The sequence below is a fragment of the Phyllostomus hastatus genome, unplaced genomic scaffold (genome assembly GCF_019186645.2).
Source record: "Phyllostomus hastatus isolate PE091 unplaced genomic scaffold, TTU_PhHast_1.1 phas_scaffold_585, whole genome shotgun sequence".
Classification (NCBI taxonomy): domain Eukaryota; kingdom Metazoa; phylum Chordata; class Mammalia; order Chiroptera; family Phyllostomidae; genus Phyllostomus; species Phyllostomus hastatus.
In genome coordinates this window covers 18,839,924-18,857,601 of record NW_025334037.1, presented here as the reverse complement: position 1 = coordinate 18,857,601, position 17,678 = coordinate 18,839,924, and the positions used below count along the sequence as shown (strand labels likewise).

Sequence of the window (17,678 nt, the reverse complement as noted above, 5' to 3'; positions counted from 1 at the left end):
AAGTAAGTCCACGTGTGGGTTTAAGGGGAACTGCTTGAGACTCCAGCAGTTTCTTCCACGGACTCAATCCATGTTGGGTTTTGCAGTCAGAAGTTATGGGGACTTATCTTCCTGACACTGGTACCCTGGGCTGGGCACCTTGGTGTGGGGCTGGGACTCCTTGCTCCTGATACATCCCTCCCAAATTTTTATCCACTGGACGTGTATGTGGGACTAGTCCTTTCCACGTCTCTGGCCCTCCTACCAGTATGGATGGATGTGGTGTCTTTAATTCCGTAGTTGTCAGACTTCCATTCAACTTGATTTCTGATGGTTCTGAGTGATAGTTTTTCTATAGTTAAGTTGTAATTTTGATGGGAGTATGCAACAACACAAGCCATGTTTACCTATGCCTCCATCTTGATCAGAAGTCTTAAAAATATTTACAACAATGAATATAATTTAACAATGCCCAGGTATTTTTTAACTGACTTATTCTAGGTATTTTTTTACTTAAAAAAAAAAAGTTTATTTACTTGTTTTTAGAGGGGAAGGGAGAGAAAAGAGAGGGAGAGAAACATCAATGTGTGGATCCCTCCCACACACCACCTACCCTGCAACCTAGGCATGCACCTAACCGGGAATCAAACCAGCAACCCCCTGCTTCCTGGGCCAGCACCCAAACTACCAAGCTGCACCAGCCAGCGCCTAGTTGTTGTTGTTTTTTTTTCTTTTAAAGTCCTTTTCAACTCAAGCAGTAGAGTCAAATTAAATTGTAAGAAATGTGTAAAAGATGTGTTTAATTAACATTCTAGTTCATAATGAGTCAATAGTCACCCCAGGTAGTTTCACAATGTACATGGAAAATTTATTGCTTGGGAGTGTTAAATATACTTTAAAAAATTAAACCACAGATATATTTGTGCCTTTCTTGTACAGCTTTTAAAATATTTGCCCACCCCTATATAGCTGTTGTCATGCACCTATTAAGCCTCTTGCTGAAAAGGTCAAAATATACAAGGCAGGCTGAAACATTAGGAAAATACAGCTGTGAGGGTCAGGAGGTTGGGTATGTTTAATGTATTTATAGCACGTGGGCATATTATATCAAGTACAACATACACTCATTCTTTCATGAGCATTTTAATTAACATGAATTTAAAGTTAGAAATAACTATAGAAAACTTCAAAGAATTTTTAAAAATCCAATCAATTGGTTAACAGAGCTTTTGCTTTATTATCAGTGACACTAAAGAGTTTTTCAGATTCCAAACTAAGAACCAATATTGGCATTCATAGGCAGCAGATACATTTCTAAGTAGTTAGAATGTTGGGTCAGGTGGAATATATATTTATCAGAGTACCTAATTACAATGATTGCTCAGCAATTTAATCATTGTCATTTGTTTCTAATAACATTGGTGTGTGAGTTGTAAAAAGTTAGTTCCTTAATCACATGGTATGCCTGGACTTTAGAATTCTGATTAGTAATTCTAATCATTTACAATAAGGAAGTAATGTTAACTAAATTTGTTCAATCAGTGGAAATTGTATTTGTCTGCCACCTGGGGGATTCATGGAAACATTGCAAGTAGCAAAAGCTCAGTAATAAAATACTACAATATACATATCAATAGTATTTGTCTTGTGAGTGAAGTTGGCTAAAACATACATACACATATATACATGTACATGTAGGTAAACTGTAGCCAATGACATAGTGACAAAATCAAAAAACTTTTATTCTGGATGTCAAGTAACAAAAATGTTTCCAAAAGAAGGGAATGGTTAGTTTTCTAATTGCTGGTAGAGCAAATAAAATGAAGAGAATTGACTACCGACCACTGCATTTGGCAACTGGAAGGTCACAGGTGACCAGAACAAGAGCAGCTTCTGATGTTTTATGTTGTTTATTGCTATTGTGTGCATATCTTTTCATTTATGACATTTGTCTATCCATTACTGCTGGAGTATAGGAAACTAGTAATTTTTTAAGACTGTATTTATTTATTTATTTAAATTTTAATTGTTGTTCAAGTAGTTTTCTGTCCTTTACTCCCATCCCAGCCTACCCACCCATCCCTCCTCACCTCCCTCCCATTTCTACCCCCCTAGTTTTTGTCCATGTGTTCTTTATACTTGTTCCTGTAAACCCTAAAAACATGGAACGCTTCACAAATTTGCATGTCATCCTTGCACAGGGGCCATGCTAATCTTCTCTGTATTGTTCCAATTTTAGTAAGTGTGCTGCCGAAGCAAGCACTGCATTTATTTATTTATATTTTTTAGAGAAGGGAGGGGAAGGAGAAAGAGAGGGAGAGAAACATTAACGTGTGGTTGCCTCTTGAGTGCCCCCTACTGGGGACCTGGCCCACAACCCAGGCCATGTGCCCTGACTGGGAATTGAACCATCAACTCTTTGGTTCGCAGCCCGCATTCAATCCACTGAGCCACACCAGCTAGGGCAGAAACTAGTAATTTTTAATAGTTGATCTTTTGCTCTGGCTGGTGTGGCTCAGTGGATTGAGCACTAATCTGTGAACTAAAGGGTCACTGGTTTGATTCCCAGTTAGGGCACATGCCTGGATTGCAGGCCAGGTCCCCAAAAAGGGGCACATGAGGGGCAGCCACATGTTGATGTTTTTCTCCCTCTCTTTCTCCCTCCCTTCCCCTCTATAAAAAAAAGTTTTTTAATCTTTTATTTGACCACCTTACTAGATTTTATTATTATTTCTAATAGTTTGTCAATTGATTTACTTGTATTTTCTATGTAGAAAATATTGTTTGAAATCATTAACAGATTTATCTTACTTTCCAATGTTTTATTTCATTTCACATTAGCTGGTATCTCTAGTGCAGCATAGCAGCAGAACTGAAAGTGACCATTACTATAATTTAAAATGATCTGCTGTAGATTTCTGGAAAATATATTTAACAGATAGGGAAGTTTCCATTACCAGTGAGAGAGTTTCCTTTCCTTAAATCATAAACATGCATGGGATTTTATCAAATGCTTTTTAATAAATATTAAATGATAAATTTTACTTTTTAAAATTGTTCATATGACATGTAGTTGTTAACCCACCTTTATGGATAAATCTAACTGTCCTGTATTTTGTATTTTCTTTTTAAGCCCTGCTTTTTTTTTTATGCTTGCCCAAGGAGATGCTCATTGATTTTAGAGGCGGGGCAGGGAGGGAGGGAGAAAGAGTGACAGAGAAGTATTGATTGGTGGCCTCTAGTATGTGCCCCAACCAGGAACTGAACCCGCAATGTGGGCATGTGCCCTAATCCAGAATCGAATCTGTAATCTTTGGGTTTACAAGACGACGCTCCACCCAACTGAGCCACACTGACCAAGGCTAAGCTCTGTACTGTTTTTAATTTGATTTTGCTTTTGGATTCTCCAATTTTCTTCATAAGTAAAATTGGCTTTTGGGTTAGTTATAAAGTACCGACATCGTACAGTTTTAGTATCAGAATTATTTTCAGCATTAAAATGATGTGGAAGTCAATGAAAGGAATGTAATCGATACTTTCTAAACTACTATAATACAGGATAAATTTCCAAACTTTAGTGTTGTTTTACACATTTCAAGTGATTGTTAAAACAAAATTTGGATTGCTTTTTAATTCAATCAAAAGTACCCATTGGATTCAATCCACTTGGAAAGCGAGTCTTTACTACAGCTAATATCCATGAGAACTTGGCATTGTATCTGGCCAAGTGCTAAGATACCTAGCCTCTAATGTGACCCTTAATGACCTCCATTTATTTGCTTTCACACCCTTGTGTATTCCTCATCTCTTGAGTGCATTTATCGGCCAGCTTCTGATGAATCAAATATGGTGCAAGTGATGGGATGTCACTTCTAAGATTAGGTTATAAAAGTCAGTGGTTTTTGTGCTGGATATCCTCTCTCTCTTTCTTGGACTGCTCATTCTGGGGAGGGCCACCTGCCACACTGTTAAGGCAGTCCTGCAAAGTTCACGTGAAAAGAAATGGAAGGAGGACTCTGGCCAACAGTCAGCAAAAAAATAAAATAATTAAAAAAAAAAATAAAATGAGGCCCTCAATCTAATAGTCCCGAGGAACAGAGGCCCATATGAGTGAGCTTGAAAGCAAATCTTTTGTCTGGTTTTAGGATGAGACTTCAGACTCAGTCATCAGCTTAGCTACAACCACATGAGAGAACTGAAGCCAGAGACACCAAGTCACGCTGGGCCCAGATTCTTCTACTTCCAAATTATCTTGCAAAAAATCAAACCATATATGTAAATACATACATATAAAGAAACATGCCAAAATGTTAGTCACTGGATCAAGGTGTGGTTATACAGGTATTCATTGTATTATTCTTTGAACTTTTAATTCTTTAAAGTTTTTCATTAAAAATATAGAAAAAAATGGCATTTGAGTTAAACTTTGAACAGTAGAATGTGAATATTATTCTTTTTTAAAAATTGATTTTAGAGAGATGGGGGGAGAGAGAGAGAGAGAGATCACTTTGTTGTTCCACGTATTTATGCATTAACTGGTCGATTCTTGTATGTGCCTTGACTGGAGATCCAACCCACAACCTTAGGGTACCGGGATGATACTCTGACCAAGTAAGCAATCAGCCAGGTGTGAATACTATTCTTAAAGAATAGGTTCTTACATTAGCTCCTACTTAGAAAACAGACAAAGAGAAAAAAATACATGACACAATCTAGGTACTGTATATTATACTGTACATCCCATTTAATGTACACAATTTTTATATTCTGCTTTTTCACCGAACAATATGATGGATGTTTTCTGTCTTTATTGGCTACATGACATTCCACTGTAGAGATGCCATGGATTATATTTAACTAGTACTCTGTTGTTGGATGGTGCAATATACATCTGTTAATATAAATCTTTTGCTCATCTGTCTGATTACTTGGAAGGGTAATTCAGGCTGTGCAAAGGCCAAGGCAAAAACATGGGCAAAGGTGGGACAGAAGTGTATGGATGGAAAAGTTGGAATAGTTTACTTCATCTGGGGTTAGACCACTATAGGCAAGGAGGGTGTAAGGAGACATGATGATCCTTGAATGGAAAAAGTTTGAGAAGACTAGCTCTCACTTATTTTCAGACCAAGCCAGGTACTGTTCTGAGCACTTTTTCACGTACAACTTATTAAAATTGCAGGTACACTGTGGTTATTCCTGTCTATAGGCAAGGAAACTGAGGCAAGGAGAAATTAAATTGTCCAATGCTACCCATCTACTGAGAGATGGAGTCAGGATTCAAAAGAATGCGGTCTGGCTCCACAGCCCGGGAGCTATATATCCATTTTGCAGACAAGAAACCATGGTGAGATGCTGAGCATAATATCTGGGCCTTACTGACTTTAAAACCTTAGACACAATAGTGAATGGTGACGGTATAAATTAACATGTGCTTGATCTGTCCCTCTCATCCCCAAGAAGCGTAAAAAGCATTAGCTGAGACCACAGAAAACCTCAACAGACAATTTCCTTACCTCCAAACTATAGAAGGCATTTAACAGTTAGCATTGCTCCCTAAGATGGCCACTGAGACTGAACTTAAATGAATGGCAGTCAGGCTTCAAAGGTGAAGAACCGGGATCCAGAATTTGACAATTAAATTCCAATAGCCGCGCGAGCATTCAAGCAAAAGTTTCCCGCCTCCTAACCGGTAGCAACCAGATCAGCAACAGTCTCTCCAGCCCAGAGCTGTGACGTCATCGAAGGCAATGACCCTTCCTCTAGTTTCTCTGCATCTGCGCAGCAGAGTAACCAGCCTGTCGTGAGCGTAGCCCCGCCCACTGCCCCGGAAGTTAATGCAGAAGCCACACCTCTCTCCTCCACCGGCAGGGGCGCAGCCATTTTAATTCATATCTGAGTGGGCGGTGGCGATTCGTGTTGGCGGTCTGGCTCCGCCGGGCAGGGGGTAACTTTATTGGTGTGGGGGTGGTTTTTAGTTTAATTTTTCTTTTCTAGCTTCACATCACGGGCCAGTTTGCACGTTCTAATTACCTGAGACCATGTCAGGAGACGCAGCCACGGAGCAGGTGAGGAAGGAGAGTGGTGGGGCCTCGTGGCGACCTCTTTTCACGTTTCTGTTCGTCCTGGCTCTCCAGCCATGTTCGCTTGAGGAAGGGCTCAGGGGTCTAGTGAACCCGGAGGACCTGGTACAGAAAAATTGGGGGAATGGGGAGCAGGACCTGAGATTTAAAGTCATTTTTTGGCTTGTGTTTGAGGCGTTAATATCAACACATTTGATTTAGACAGTAACCCTGGAAGCTGCTTCGTCCAGTTTAGGTTCATGAAACTACTCCGATTGGATGCTTTTGCTATCTTTTTGATGTTAGGGTGGTTAGGAATTGATTGTTTAAACATATACTCGCTGTTTTTAAAAAAGTAGGCAATATTTCCTCTATCCCTTCTCCGATATATATTGAACCCAGAAGTAGGTTACTAGCTTGAGAAATAATTTGAGATTATACTAATTTGGGGTAATAGATTATTGCTAGAGTGAATAAAGGAAATAGACTGGGAGTAGAGAGTGCTTTTGCTGGGTAAGATTACGTTAGGAATTTTGTGGCTTTCTTCTTTCTTCTGTTTACATTTCATTTTCGTTTTACAGCGAGTCAAATGCAAAATTTGATATATAGGAAATGAGAAGCCCTGTAAATTTCGGTCCCTGTAAATAAAAGCCTCTAGTTTAATATTGGACATAAGTGACGTTTAAATATTTCAAAATTCACAATTTTAGATAAATGATTTTTTTGCTCTTCAGAATTTTGTGGTATAGTGTTTAAGTTTTAGTTTGAAAGATGAAATTGATATTTTATAAAAGGTATTAGTTTCTTTTTCGATATAAGTTTTGGTATGTTTAGGTAAATAGTTTTTAAAATGGAGGCTAGCTAGCCTGCAGTCTCAATTTCCTGAAATTTCCCATTGCCATAGCAACGAAATGCACTTAGATTTTTGGTTTCCAAGTCCTCACCTTATAACGTGGAGGTAGTCTAGGTAACTAAATTTCACTACGTCGGGAAGGATTGGGTAGCTGAATTTTGTTGCTGTCGACTGATTTCAGTCCTGAAATCTTGTCAGTGTTTACATTTTATATGATGCCCAAGAAATCAAAGTCTTAAAATTAGTATATGTGCATCTACCCTTTTTCTGCACCCTCTTTTTTGTGTGTTATCTGGAAGTTAAGAGTAATAATACAGAAGTTTTATTGAAAGTTTCCCAAATTCATTCATTTTTTTCTTTTAACATTTTACTTATTTTTAGAGAGAGGAGAAAGAGGGAAAAAAACATCAATGTGTGGGTGCATCTTGAGGGACCCCAGCTGGGGACCTGACCCGCAACCCAGGCATGTGCCTAGACCTGGAATTGAACCTGCGGAAAAAGGTTCGCAGGTTGGCACTCAATCCACTGAGGCAAGGCTGCCAAGGCCCAAGTTCATTGTTAATGCTTAAATTTATCAGAACTGTGGCGTTTTAAATGGGAGAAATGTTGGTGAAAACTCACAGGAAAAAAATCCCATGCAAAAGTTTTATTGTGCAACGTTTAGAACACAGAAAGGCTAAAAGTGCAGTATCACTGGCAGTACAGTTCTTTTACTTAGAATCAACAATTGGTAAACATTTTGCCATATGTGTTTCATCTCCCCTACATATTTATTTGAAAATCAGTGGACACAGATTTAAGCATTCTCATTATTCAGCATCAGCCCCATGTAATTCAGTATCAATGCCCTTATATAACCATCATGCCGTTTTCCCACCTAAGAAAATTAATGCCGTATCATTTCTAAAATCCACTCCGCATTCAAATTTTTGTCCCGAGAATGTGATTCGTAGAGTTTGAGTTTTTGTTTTTGTATCAGAATCTAATCTCAGTTTCCAGTACATTGTTTGATTGTCTTTTGAAGAGTCCCCTGATATTTCATCCCCTAGGATATTGTCTACTTGAAGCTACAGGACAGTTTTCTCATTTTCTGGGATACAGTATCACTTAACTTGTCTCTTCTTTTGACAAGTTTCCTGAAACCTAACCTCAGAACTTTGATAATATTTAGGTTATTTTTGGATAGAATACTTTATAACATTATGTTTAAAGTTACTTTATGCTAGGTAGTTCCACTGTTAGTGATGTTTAAGTTTGATTACTTGTTGAGGGTGATAATGCTGTGTCTCTGTTCTTTGTAAAAGATTATTTTCCCTTTTAGTTAGTTATCTGTGGTGTTTTGTTTTGTTTGAAGATTTTATTTTTAGAGAAGGGAAGGGAGGGAGAAACAGGGAGAGAAACATCCATGTGAGACAGAAACCATTGATCAGTTGCCTCTTGTGAGCTCCCAACTGGGGACTTGGCTCACAACCCAGGCACCTGCCCTGACTGGAATTGAACTGGTGACCTTTTGGTTCATAGGCTAGGCCATAATCCACTGAGCCACACCAGCCAGGGCCATCTGTGGGTTAATACTGTGTTCAGTAGCCTTTTACCTAGTTATTTGTGAATTGATAATCTTTGAATAAATTTATTACACTGGAGGTCGCAAGTGGTGGTTTTAAAAAAATTCTTATATTCTGCCTCTACCCACTGGCTCATATTTTTCTGTCAAGTATCCTCTTTTTTTTTCTCCTTTTCAAAGACTGAGACTGTAGACATGGATTTCTGTGTACTTCGTGTGTTAAAATCATTTATAAGCCGTTTTTCTTTTGGACACTCACCTCGTCCCAATTTTTATGGTGGTTCCTATGTCTTTTTTCTATTAATCTAAAAGCATTTATTGACATCTGATTACCAATAAGGAGTCATCTTCATATTATCTTTTAACTTTTTAATGATACCTTTCAAACATTCCCCCCCAAAAAAACCAGTATAATGTATAATGTTTCTGTCATAGAGTTTCAACTCATGGCAAATCTTGTTTTCACCATACTTTTCAGTGTTTTTCCCATACCCGTTAAAGCAAATTCCAGATACTGTATTATTCACCTTTTATTGAAATGGTAATTAAAAGATGCCTTAAAGAGTGATGACATTAAAATTATGAATCAGCTAGCTTGCTTTATTATGTATAAGACAACTGTCAGTGAAAATTTGGAGGAACAGGAGTGCCTGAAATGACAGACAAGAAAAAAAACTAAAAGGGCAGAAGAATAAAAATAAAATCCACTCTGAATCATGGATTTGCTTTGGAAAGATGCCAGGGATGGGACAAAGAATACTGCAAGGTACAAAGTGTAGGTTTCTTTTAGCTTTTTAGCATTGAAACTTAAAAGTATTTGCTGAATAAACCCAATATTTTTAATTTGTTACTCAAAAATATGGATGGTCATTTCTTGGTCCTGAAACTCTGGATTTATGCCCTTCAAAAGAGTAATGACAACAAAAGTCACTGCTAAGGTTTATTGTAAAATTTAAGTATTTTTTTTACTTACTGATTTTTAGAAAGAGAAACATCTATTTGTTTTTCCACTTATTTATGTGTTTTATTCTTTGGTTGATTCTTGTATGTGCTCTGACTGGGGAAGGAACCAGCAACCTTGGTATATCATGGGAGGATGCTCTCACCAGCTGAGCTACCTGGTCAGGGCCTATTGTAAATTTTTACTCTTTGTTTTAATCATATTTTTTGATTATGCTACTGCAGTTATCCTAATTTTTTTCCTCCTTTGCTCCCCTCCATCAATCACCCCCAACTCCCTTAGGGAGTTCCCACACCATTGTTCATGCCCATGGGTCATTCTTGCATATAAGTTCTTTGGCTACTCCATTTCCTGTACTGTAGCTTATATCCCCATGGCTATTCTGTAACTACCTATTTGTACTTCTTAATTCCCTCACAACCCTCTCCCATCTGACAACCATCAAAACGTTCTCCATATCCATGATTCTGTCTCTTCTTGTTTGCTTAGTTTGTTATTTTAGAAATTTTTTTCTCTTGTAAGGATGTTCCATTTTGCATTTCTAGAGTGATGTAAATTACTTTGCAGTGTTTGTGGGTATTCTTTTGGAGCTTCATGTGTACTATTTTGCTAGTTTAGTAGTGACATAAGTGTGTGCATATAGGTTTCCCCTCTTGCTAAAACAAAAACAAAAACCAAAAAAACAAACAAAACTGGCTCCTATAGGGAATTATGGCTGTATTTTTATCTTGTAGATTTTATTTTTAACTGCTCGATTCGGCTTTTGATCACATTCTTTTTTATCCCTGGTTTACCTTGTGCAATATTCCCTATAGCATTTAGTGGGGTAGAGTTCCTCCACTGGGTTTTAGCTTGGGTGGAAGGTGCTGCTTTATTTATTTATTGTTGCATCTTAAAAACCTAGGAAATACTGTTTCATACTTAAAGGTGTTCTGTAAATAAATGGATGAATTTGAACCAATGCTATATGTGATATGTTACAAATTCTCAAATAACTTAATGGTTTACGTAAACAAGTGCATAAATAATTAATACAAAACAAAATAATTGGGACATAAGAGTTGGGTGGTTTCTAAAATTTTGTTGGATGAGAAGAGGGAGAGAAATGGGTTGGGCCAAGTCAATTCATAAGAACCTTCAATTCCCTAAAATGTGTCTACATTCCTATCTTTTTAGAAATAAGACTTCACTTTTTAGCCCTGGCTGGTGTAACTCAGTGGATTGAGCATGGCCCTGTGAAGCAAAGGGTCACTGGTTTGATTCCCAGTCAGGGCACATGCCTATGTATTGCAGGCCAGGTCCCCATTGGGGGACACACGAGAGGCAACCACACATTGATGTTTCTCTCCCTCCCTTTCTTCCTCCCTTCTCTTCTCTCTAAAAATAAGTAAATAAAATCTTTACCCCCCAAAAGTGAAGATCTTTAAAAAAAAAAAAAAAAGGCTTCACTTTTTAAACAGTCTATATAGCCTATCTGAAAATTAGGAAAGGCTAAAATAGAAACAAAATGATTCTCGCTTTGGAAAAATGCCATGACTTGAAGAAGCACAGATAAATTGCCATTAGTTCTTAAAAGGGGAATTTGAGGCTGTAAATCATTGTTATGTCTTTGGTGAAAAATAAATTTGTAAAGATACAGAAAATATGAAAAGTGCGTTGTTACACTTAAAGAGGAAAGAAAGATGAAATACCAACAATACTGAAATCTGAAGCCTGGTTTATTTTGTTGGGTAGTTATTCATACTTACTAGCAATTAGGAGGAGTCCCAAACAATTTTAAAGGCAAGTTGTGAGTGTTTGTGGATGCAAGGAAGAGAGACAGAAAGGGCCAAGTATGTATGTTAGATCATGCTTTCTTTGGGCTCAATTATTTTTGTTTTTAAGAATGAAATATTTCTGTAATAGCCTTTTCTACTTTTCCCCTGCCTGTTTTTAAAATATTTAGTATAACAGTTTTGGGCAGGCAAATTTGTTTTGGTCTTTATTGTTAATGTTTATTAAGGAAACTGGACTACACAGAATATTTTGGGAATGATTATTTCTGAGATTGATCTGTGTTTGTAGAACTATTGGTTTTCCTTAGAGGTGCAGCAGAGAAGTACTGTTATGAGAGATTGCATTCTTTAACATTAGAGTCATAGGAGGTTCAGGAAATACAGCAGTTGACATCCTGGATAGACCTTCTGGGACAGCAAAATCTATAGTCAGATGTTTGTACTTATTAAGTGGACAGTTGCCAAAAACAATTCATAGTTTTTTTGTTGTTTTTGTTTTAAAGATTTTATTTTATTTTATTATTTATTTATTTATTTATTTTTTAGAGAGGGAAGGGAGGGAGAGAGAAACATCAGTGTGGGGTTGCGGGGGGCCGTGGCCTGCAACCCAGGCATGTACCCTGACTGGGAATCGAACCTGCGACACTTTGGTTCGCAGCCCGCGCTCAATCCACTGAGCTACGCCAGCCAGGGCTAACAATTCATAATTTTAAACTCTTCTGCCATTGTCCCTACATTTATTTCTCTTTAGACAAGACCCAGCTGTAAATTTGAGTCTTTTTGTTTTGCTATAAGTTGGTAATGATGTGAGAACTAATCTAAAAGGGGATTTGGGCTGGGCAAATGTTTAAATTACTTTTAGATTAATGGATATTTTATCATCAGGAAATGTTGAATAAATCCAGAATGGCAAATCGTCCTAATTGATGTTTTTCTGATGTTTCACTTAATTTATCTAGTGAGTTAATAGCTTGGCTACTCTTGGTCTAAAGAAGTCACATTTTTTAAAATTCTAAAGTATTAAAATTTTATTTTTTAAAGATTTTATTTATTTATTTTTAGAGAGAGGGGAAGGGAGGGAAAAAGAGGAAGAGAAACTGATATGCAAGAGAAACATTGATCGATCAGTTGATTGGTTGGTTGCCTCTATCATGCCCCCAACTAGGGGCCTTGCCCACAACCCAGGCATTTGCCCTGACTGGGAATCAACTGGCAACCTTTTGGTTCACAGACTGGCACTTGATCCGCTGAGCCACACCAGCCAGGGATAAAAGATTAAAGTTTTTATTTGTACTTCGTAAATATTTGTTTCCTAGGGGATCAACAAGCAAATTTAATAAGCAAATATAATAATTATTTGGACCAATAACCTTTAGCTTATTTTTTTCCCTAAGTTTTTGGATTGTTTACATGTTTAGTAGAGTTTTAGTTTTTGGAAGGGTGGAAGGGATGATATGCCTGGTACATACTCTGGCTCATAACAGACTGGTTAAACAACACAGGACTAAACTGGCATCAAGTTCCAACATCACTAGTCACATAAAGTGCTTTCTTCTCTGCATATAAATTGGCTCAGGACTGTACTTGAACATGCTCTTGCAGAGTGCTACCTTGGTCTACTTTTAATTTTGAAAAATGTTTATCAAGAGAGACTTCAAATGTATATTCATATACAGTTTTCCTTAATGCTTTAGCAAAAAAACAAAAACAAAAACAAAAAAAACTTAGGCCTGGTGACACTGGATTTTTGTTAAGGAAACAACATTTGGAAAAGATTTATTTACAGAATAGATAGATTAGGTAGTGGTTTTCAACATGGAATCCATGGTCCATTGCATCATAATCACTTAGTTGCTTTATAAGAATATAGGTGTCTACACCCCAATTTTGAGACATACTATAACAGATTCTGTAAGTGAGGCAGACTCATAATAGTCATTTGGAATGAGCACCACAGGTGATTTTTATGTAAATGAAAGCCCGCAAACTACTTAATGTATTTTGCTGTTCATAAAGCACTCCTGTGTGTAATGTGCCCATCATACATGGGATTATTATAGCCCGTGGTATGTAATCATTTTATGTCCATGTATAATATGTATCTTTATTGTTCCCTAAAAATTTTGGGCAAAAAAGTGTGCATTATGCATGGCAAAATAAGGTACTTAGGGATTGATGATTCCTGGACCTTAAAAGTTGTTTTTGAATACATTTTTTTCTTTTTTTGTCTTTTGTTTTTCTTTTTTGTTCTCTTTTTATTTTCTTTTTTTGTATAGTTTATTTTTTACTTTTTTTCTTCTCGAATACATTTCTTGATAAAATAAGTGGAGAAAAAATTACAGAGTATTTGAGGATGGTTAGCCTTTTAAGATAATATTTTACTGATTTTCTTCCCTCTACTATAGTTAGTCATTACCCTTAACAGTGGAAGATACTCATAAAACCAGGTATGAAACTCATTTTTGCCTCTGTTTTGGTTATGGTTAAGAGCTTTATGGGTTTAAATCCTTTACCATTACCCCCTCCCATCTCATACTTACGACACACACCACTTGGGTTAAACTTCCACTGACCTTTATTTTAAATTAATTTTTGTATGATGTCTAGCCTAACAGCCTCCCCATTTACCACAAAAATAGGTAACCAGAGAACAAGGATTATCTTTTCTTCTGTCCAAGTTTTACTTCCCTAGTGGGAATGGGAAGAAAAAAAAGATTATTATTTTTATCACAAATTTACTAGTTTGTCATCTTTCTCCCTCCCCCAGTTAACAACTTCCTAATAATAAGTGAGTTGCCATATAGAAAGTGGTTTGCACTTTCAATAAAGCTTGACTCATAGTTTTCCAGGGTCTATATAACACATTCCACAGTTATATGAAATGGCTATTAAAAATGCTTTTCCTTTCTCCAAATGCATAACTAGTGTAGTCATATCTTCCAAAACAATATATTGCAATAGATTGGAAGCAGAAGCAGATAATGTCTTCAATTCAGCCAGACAATAAGGAATCACCCCAAAATGTAAAGCAGTGCTATTGTTTTCAATTATTTTTTGTTTTGGGAAATAAGTATGACTTCCTTTTAAAATGAATTAAATTATTATTTTAATTTTTAATATATTTTGATGGAAATAACCCACATTTTAAAAAAACTCTTTGTCTTCTCAGTATTTAAGAGTGCAAGGAAATTTACAAAAAAATTTTGAAAATTGTTGAAATGTTTCATTGGGCCTGTGAGGCCCATGTCTTAAGTTCAATTTTGCTGAGTTAGCTTCTCATAACAAAAGGTTAGGTTAAGATAACCCAGGTAAAAATGGGCAAAGAAATGGACATTTCTCCAAAAATAGACACAGGGCCAATGAGAAAATGCTGAACTTTATAAGGATCAGGGAAATGTAGATCAAAACCATAATAAGATACCATTTCACACCCACAAGGATGGTTATAATCATCAAACAGATAGGTATGCCTGACCAGGTTGCTTAGTTGGTTGGAGTATCATCTCGAAAACCAACAAAAGGTTGCAGGTTGAATCCCCAGTTGGGGTCTTATGGCAACAGCAAGGATCCATGTTTTTCTCTCCTACCCTTCATCCCTTTCTCTCTTCCTCCTTCCTCTCTCAAATCAATGAGCATATCCTGGGGTGAGGATTTGGGGGAAAAACAAGTGTTGGTGAATAGGTGGAGAAATTGGAACCCTCATAATACTGATGGGAATGTAAAATGGTTCAATTGCTTTGGAAAACAATCTGACAGTTCTTCAAAATATAAAACATAGAATTACCATATGACTTAGCAATTTCACTTCTGGGTATATACCTAAGGTTCAAAAAAAACCCCAACACAGATCAACACCTAAAAACTTAATCCAGTGTTCATTAATAAACTAATATGTCCAATACAATGAAATATTTTTGGTAATAGAAAGTGCTAATATGTGATCAAACATGAACCTTGAAAACTTAAAAAGTGAAAGACAGAAACAAAAGAACATGGATATCATTTAAAATCATGAAATACCTGCACATCTATGGAGACAAAAGTAGATTGGTGGTTGCCTAGGGCTAGGGAATTGGGACATGGGAATGACTTAATGAGTGCAGATGTCTTTTGGGGGTTGATAAAATGTTTTAAAATTTGGTGATGGTTACACACTTCTGAATATACTAAAAGCCATTGAATTGTGTACTTAAACAGGTGAATTGTGAGTATGTGTTATGTCTCAATAAAGCCATAAATAAGACATTTTAAAAGGTCAGACATCCAGTGGGTTTCCTCAACCTCCATACTTTTAGCTAGTTGTGCATGTGTTGTTAACAAAGAAGGAACTAAAGTAGTTCATTTCTTAGCAATACACTACTAGGAAAATAATTCACAGAAGAGGTGCTGGAGAGTTATTCAGTAATATATTCTCCTTATACAAAAACACATTTTCAAATTCATACTTTTTTCTGATTTTTGTAACCATTGAAGTTGTATATATTGATATGTCGCTCTATACTCCATACAGTTGTATTATTTTTCTGGTTTTTAAAATTGTACAAATCAAAGAAATTCCCAAAGTCCTAATACCATTGGTAACATGCATACCTTGGAAACCAGTCCGGTTTTTGTTCTGCTCATTTGATTTGTGGCCCCCTCTTCCTATTCATACCTAGAGTGATAATGAACCCTGGCCAGGTAGTTCAATTGGTTAGAGCCTTGTTCCCAGTTTGTTTCCCATATAAGAAGAAACCAGTGAGTGCATAAATAAATGGAGCAACAAATCAGTGTTTCTGTCTCTCTCTGTAAATTAAAAAAAAAATTAAGTCTTAAAACCGGTGAAGTGAGAACAGTAGCTCCCCCCACTACACCCATACAAATAACAGTTTTGCATGCGTAAGAGCTGTAAAGGCAAGTATTTACAGTTGCATAAGCTTGATTGCAGTACTTGTAGTTTTGAAAAATCTTTATGAAAGAGAGCTTTGGTTTGTAAAAATAAACGGAGAAATAAAATAAACAGGAACAAAAAGTCAGCCACTTGTCCTTTACAATTTCTGTTAAGATCCTGTATGGTCCTGATGTGATTTTTTTTTGTTTTCTGTTTTTTGTTTTTCCTTCTTACAATTATGTTCTCACGTTTATTTGCCAGATATGTCACTTTATATAAATGCCCTATTACAGGAATTTAGTGAAGTACCTGCAAAGATCTTTCTAATGCAGAAACACTTAAGTTTCAAGTCTTACTATCATGTATGTCTTGTGAACTGAGAATGGTTTTCACCATGGCCTCAGGAGATCCTGTGCTTCAGGAAACAGTGTATCAAGTCAGCAACAATAGAAGGAACAGAAAAGAGAATATGTTAAGAAAAAAATAAAGACCTCTTTTTCTCATGACAAATTTCAGAATAGGTACAGGACAGAGATTTCATTTACAACAGGTATCCTTAAGAAAGCCAGAAAACGTAAAGAAAATGTGCTTTGTAAAGACCTAAGAGGAAAGAAAACAAACATCTTCTCAAGAGTACTCTCAAGAAAGGACACTGAATCCTTAGAAATCTATTAGGACTAGTTTTTGACTCTGACCACCTCTAACTCCTTAAAGTGACATATTGTTGACTTGATTTTGGGAGATGAACACACAATATAGTATGAAGATGATGTATTTAAGAATTGTATACCTGAAACGCATATCATTTTATTAACCAATATCACCCCAATAATTCAGTAAATGTAAAATAAAATAGGCTCTGGCTGGCTAGGTCACTTGGTTAGATCGTCATCCCCATACACTGTGAAGGTTGCGGGTTCCATCCCCAGTCAGGACACATACAAGAATCAACCAGTGTATGCATAAACAAGTGGAACAACAAACTGATGTCTGTCTCTCTTTCTCTAAAAATTAACCCCCAAAATGATAATGGGATTATAGTTTATTTTTTAAAAAAATAAGGTAATGTGATTATAGTTTATTCTAAAGGCAAACACTAGATTTCAGTAGAGTTTCTTATAATGAGTTCTGGGACAATTAAGCATGGGACAGCTGTTCTTTTCTATAGTAAGCAGAGTTCTGAACTCATTCCACTGTAAATAGGCACTGGAAATTTGCCAGAAGTTTTCTTAAAGTGACGTAGTCCTCTGATGTCATCTGATTCAAGAAATAATAATACAACTCCACTCCTTCAGGAGGTGTAGGTTCCTTGCGGATACTAGCAGAACTGTTGAGTTTTTAATTTTCCTTTGCTCTGTAGAAATATGGTAACCAGGCAAGAAAACAAAGATGTGTTGATGGCTACCCACCTGGTTCATACCTGTGAGAATGGAGGACTTTTTATTGTGATAGTTAAATGTGTCCATAATGAGCAGAGTATACTCTTGGTCATTTTGGTTAGCTTCCATTGTTAATTAATGTACTTGATTAAGAATTATCTGTATAGATAACTTTATGAACATTAAACATCTTTGGCCAAAGAAAAATATCTAGGGATGTAACAGATTCTGAAGTGCT

General features: G+C 36.5%; 1 protein-coding gene and 1 non-coding gene across 2 annotated transcripts in view; one reads left to right on the top strand and one right to left on the bottom strand.

The window, feature by feature from the left end:
• Window positions 1-2,135: 2,135 nt before the first annotated feature.
• LOC123810242 lies at window positions 2,136-2,242 on the bottom strand. Its single transcript, XR_006784206.1, has one exon. It is a non-coding gene; the product is annotated as a U6 spliceosomal RNA (small nuclear RNA).
• Window positions 2,243-5,842: 3,600 nt separating this feature from the next.
• Window positions 5,843-17,678, top strand: part of CSTF3 (cleavage stimulation factor subunit 3) — a 71,770-nt gene continuing 59,934 nt past the window's right edge. The window contains exon 1 of the mRNA XM_045825590.1: window positions 5,843-6,044. Coding sequence (XP_045681546.1) covers window positions 6,018-6,044 — 27 coding nt within the window. The 5' untranslated portion in view covers window positions 5,843-6,017. The remainder of the gene's footprint in view (window positions 6,045-17,678) is intronic.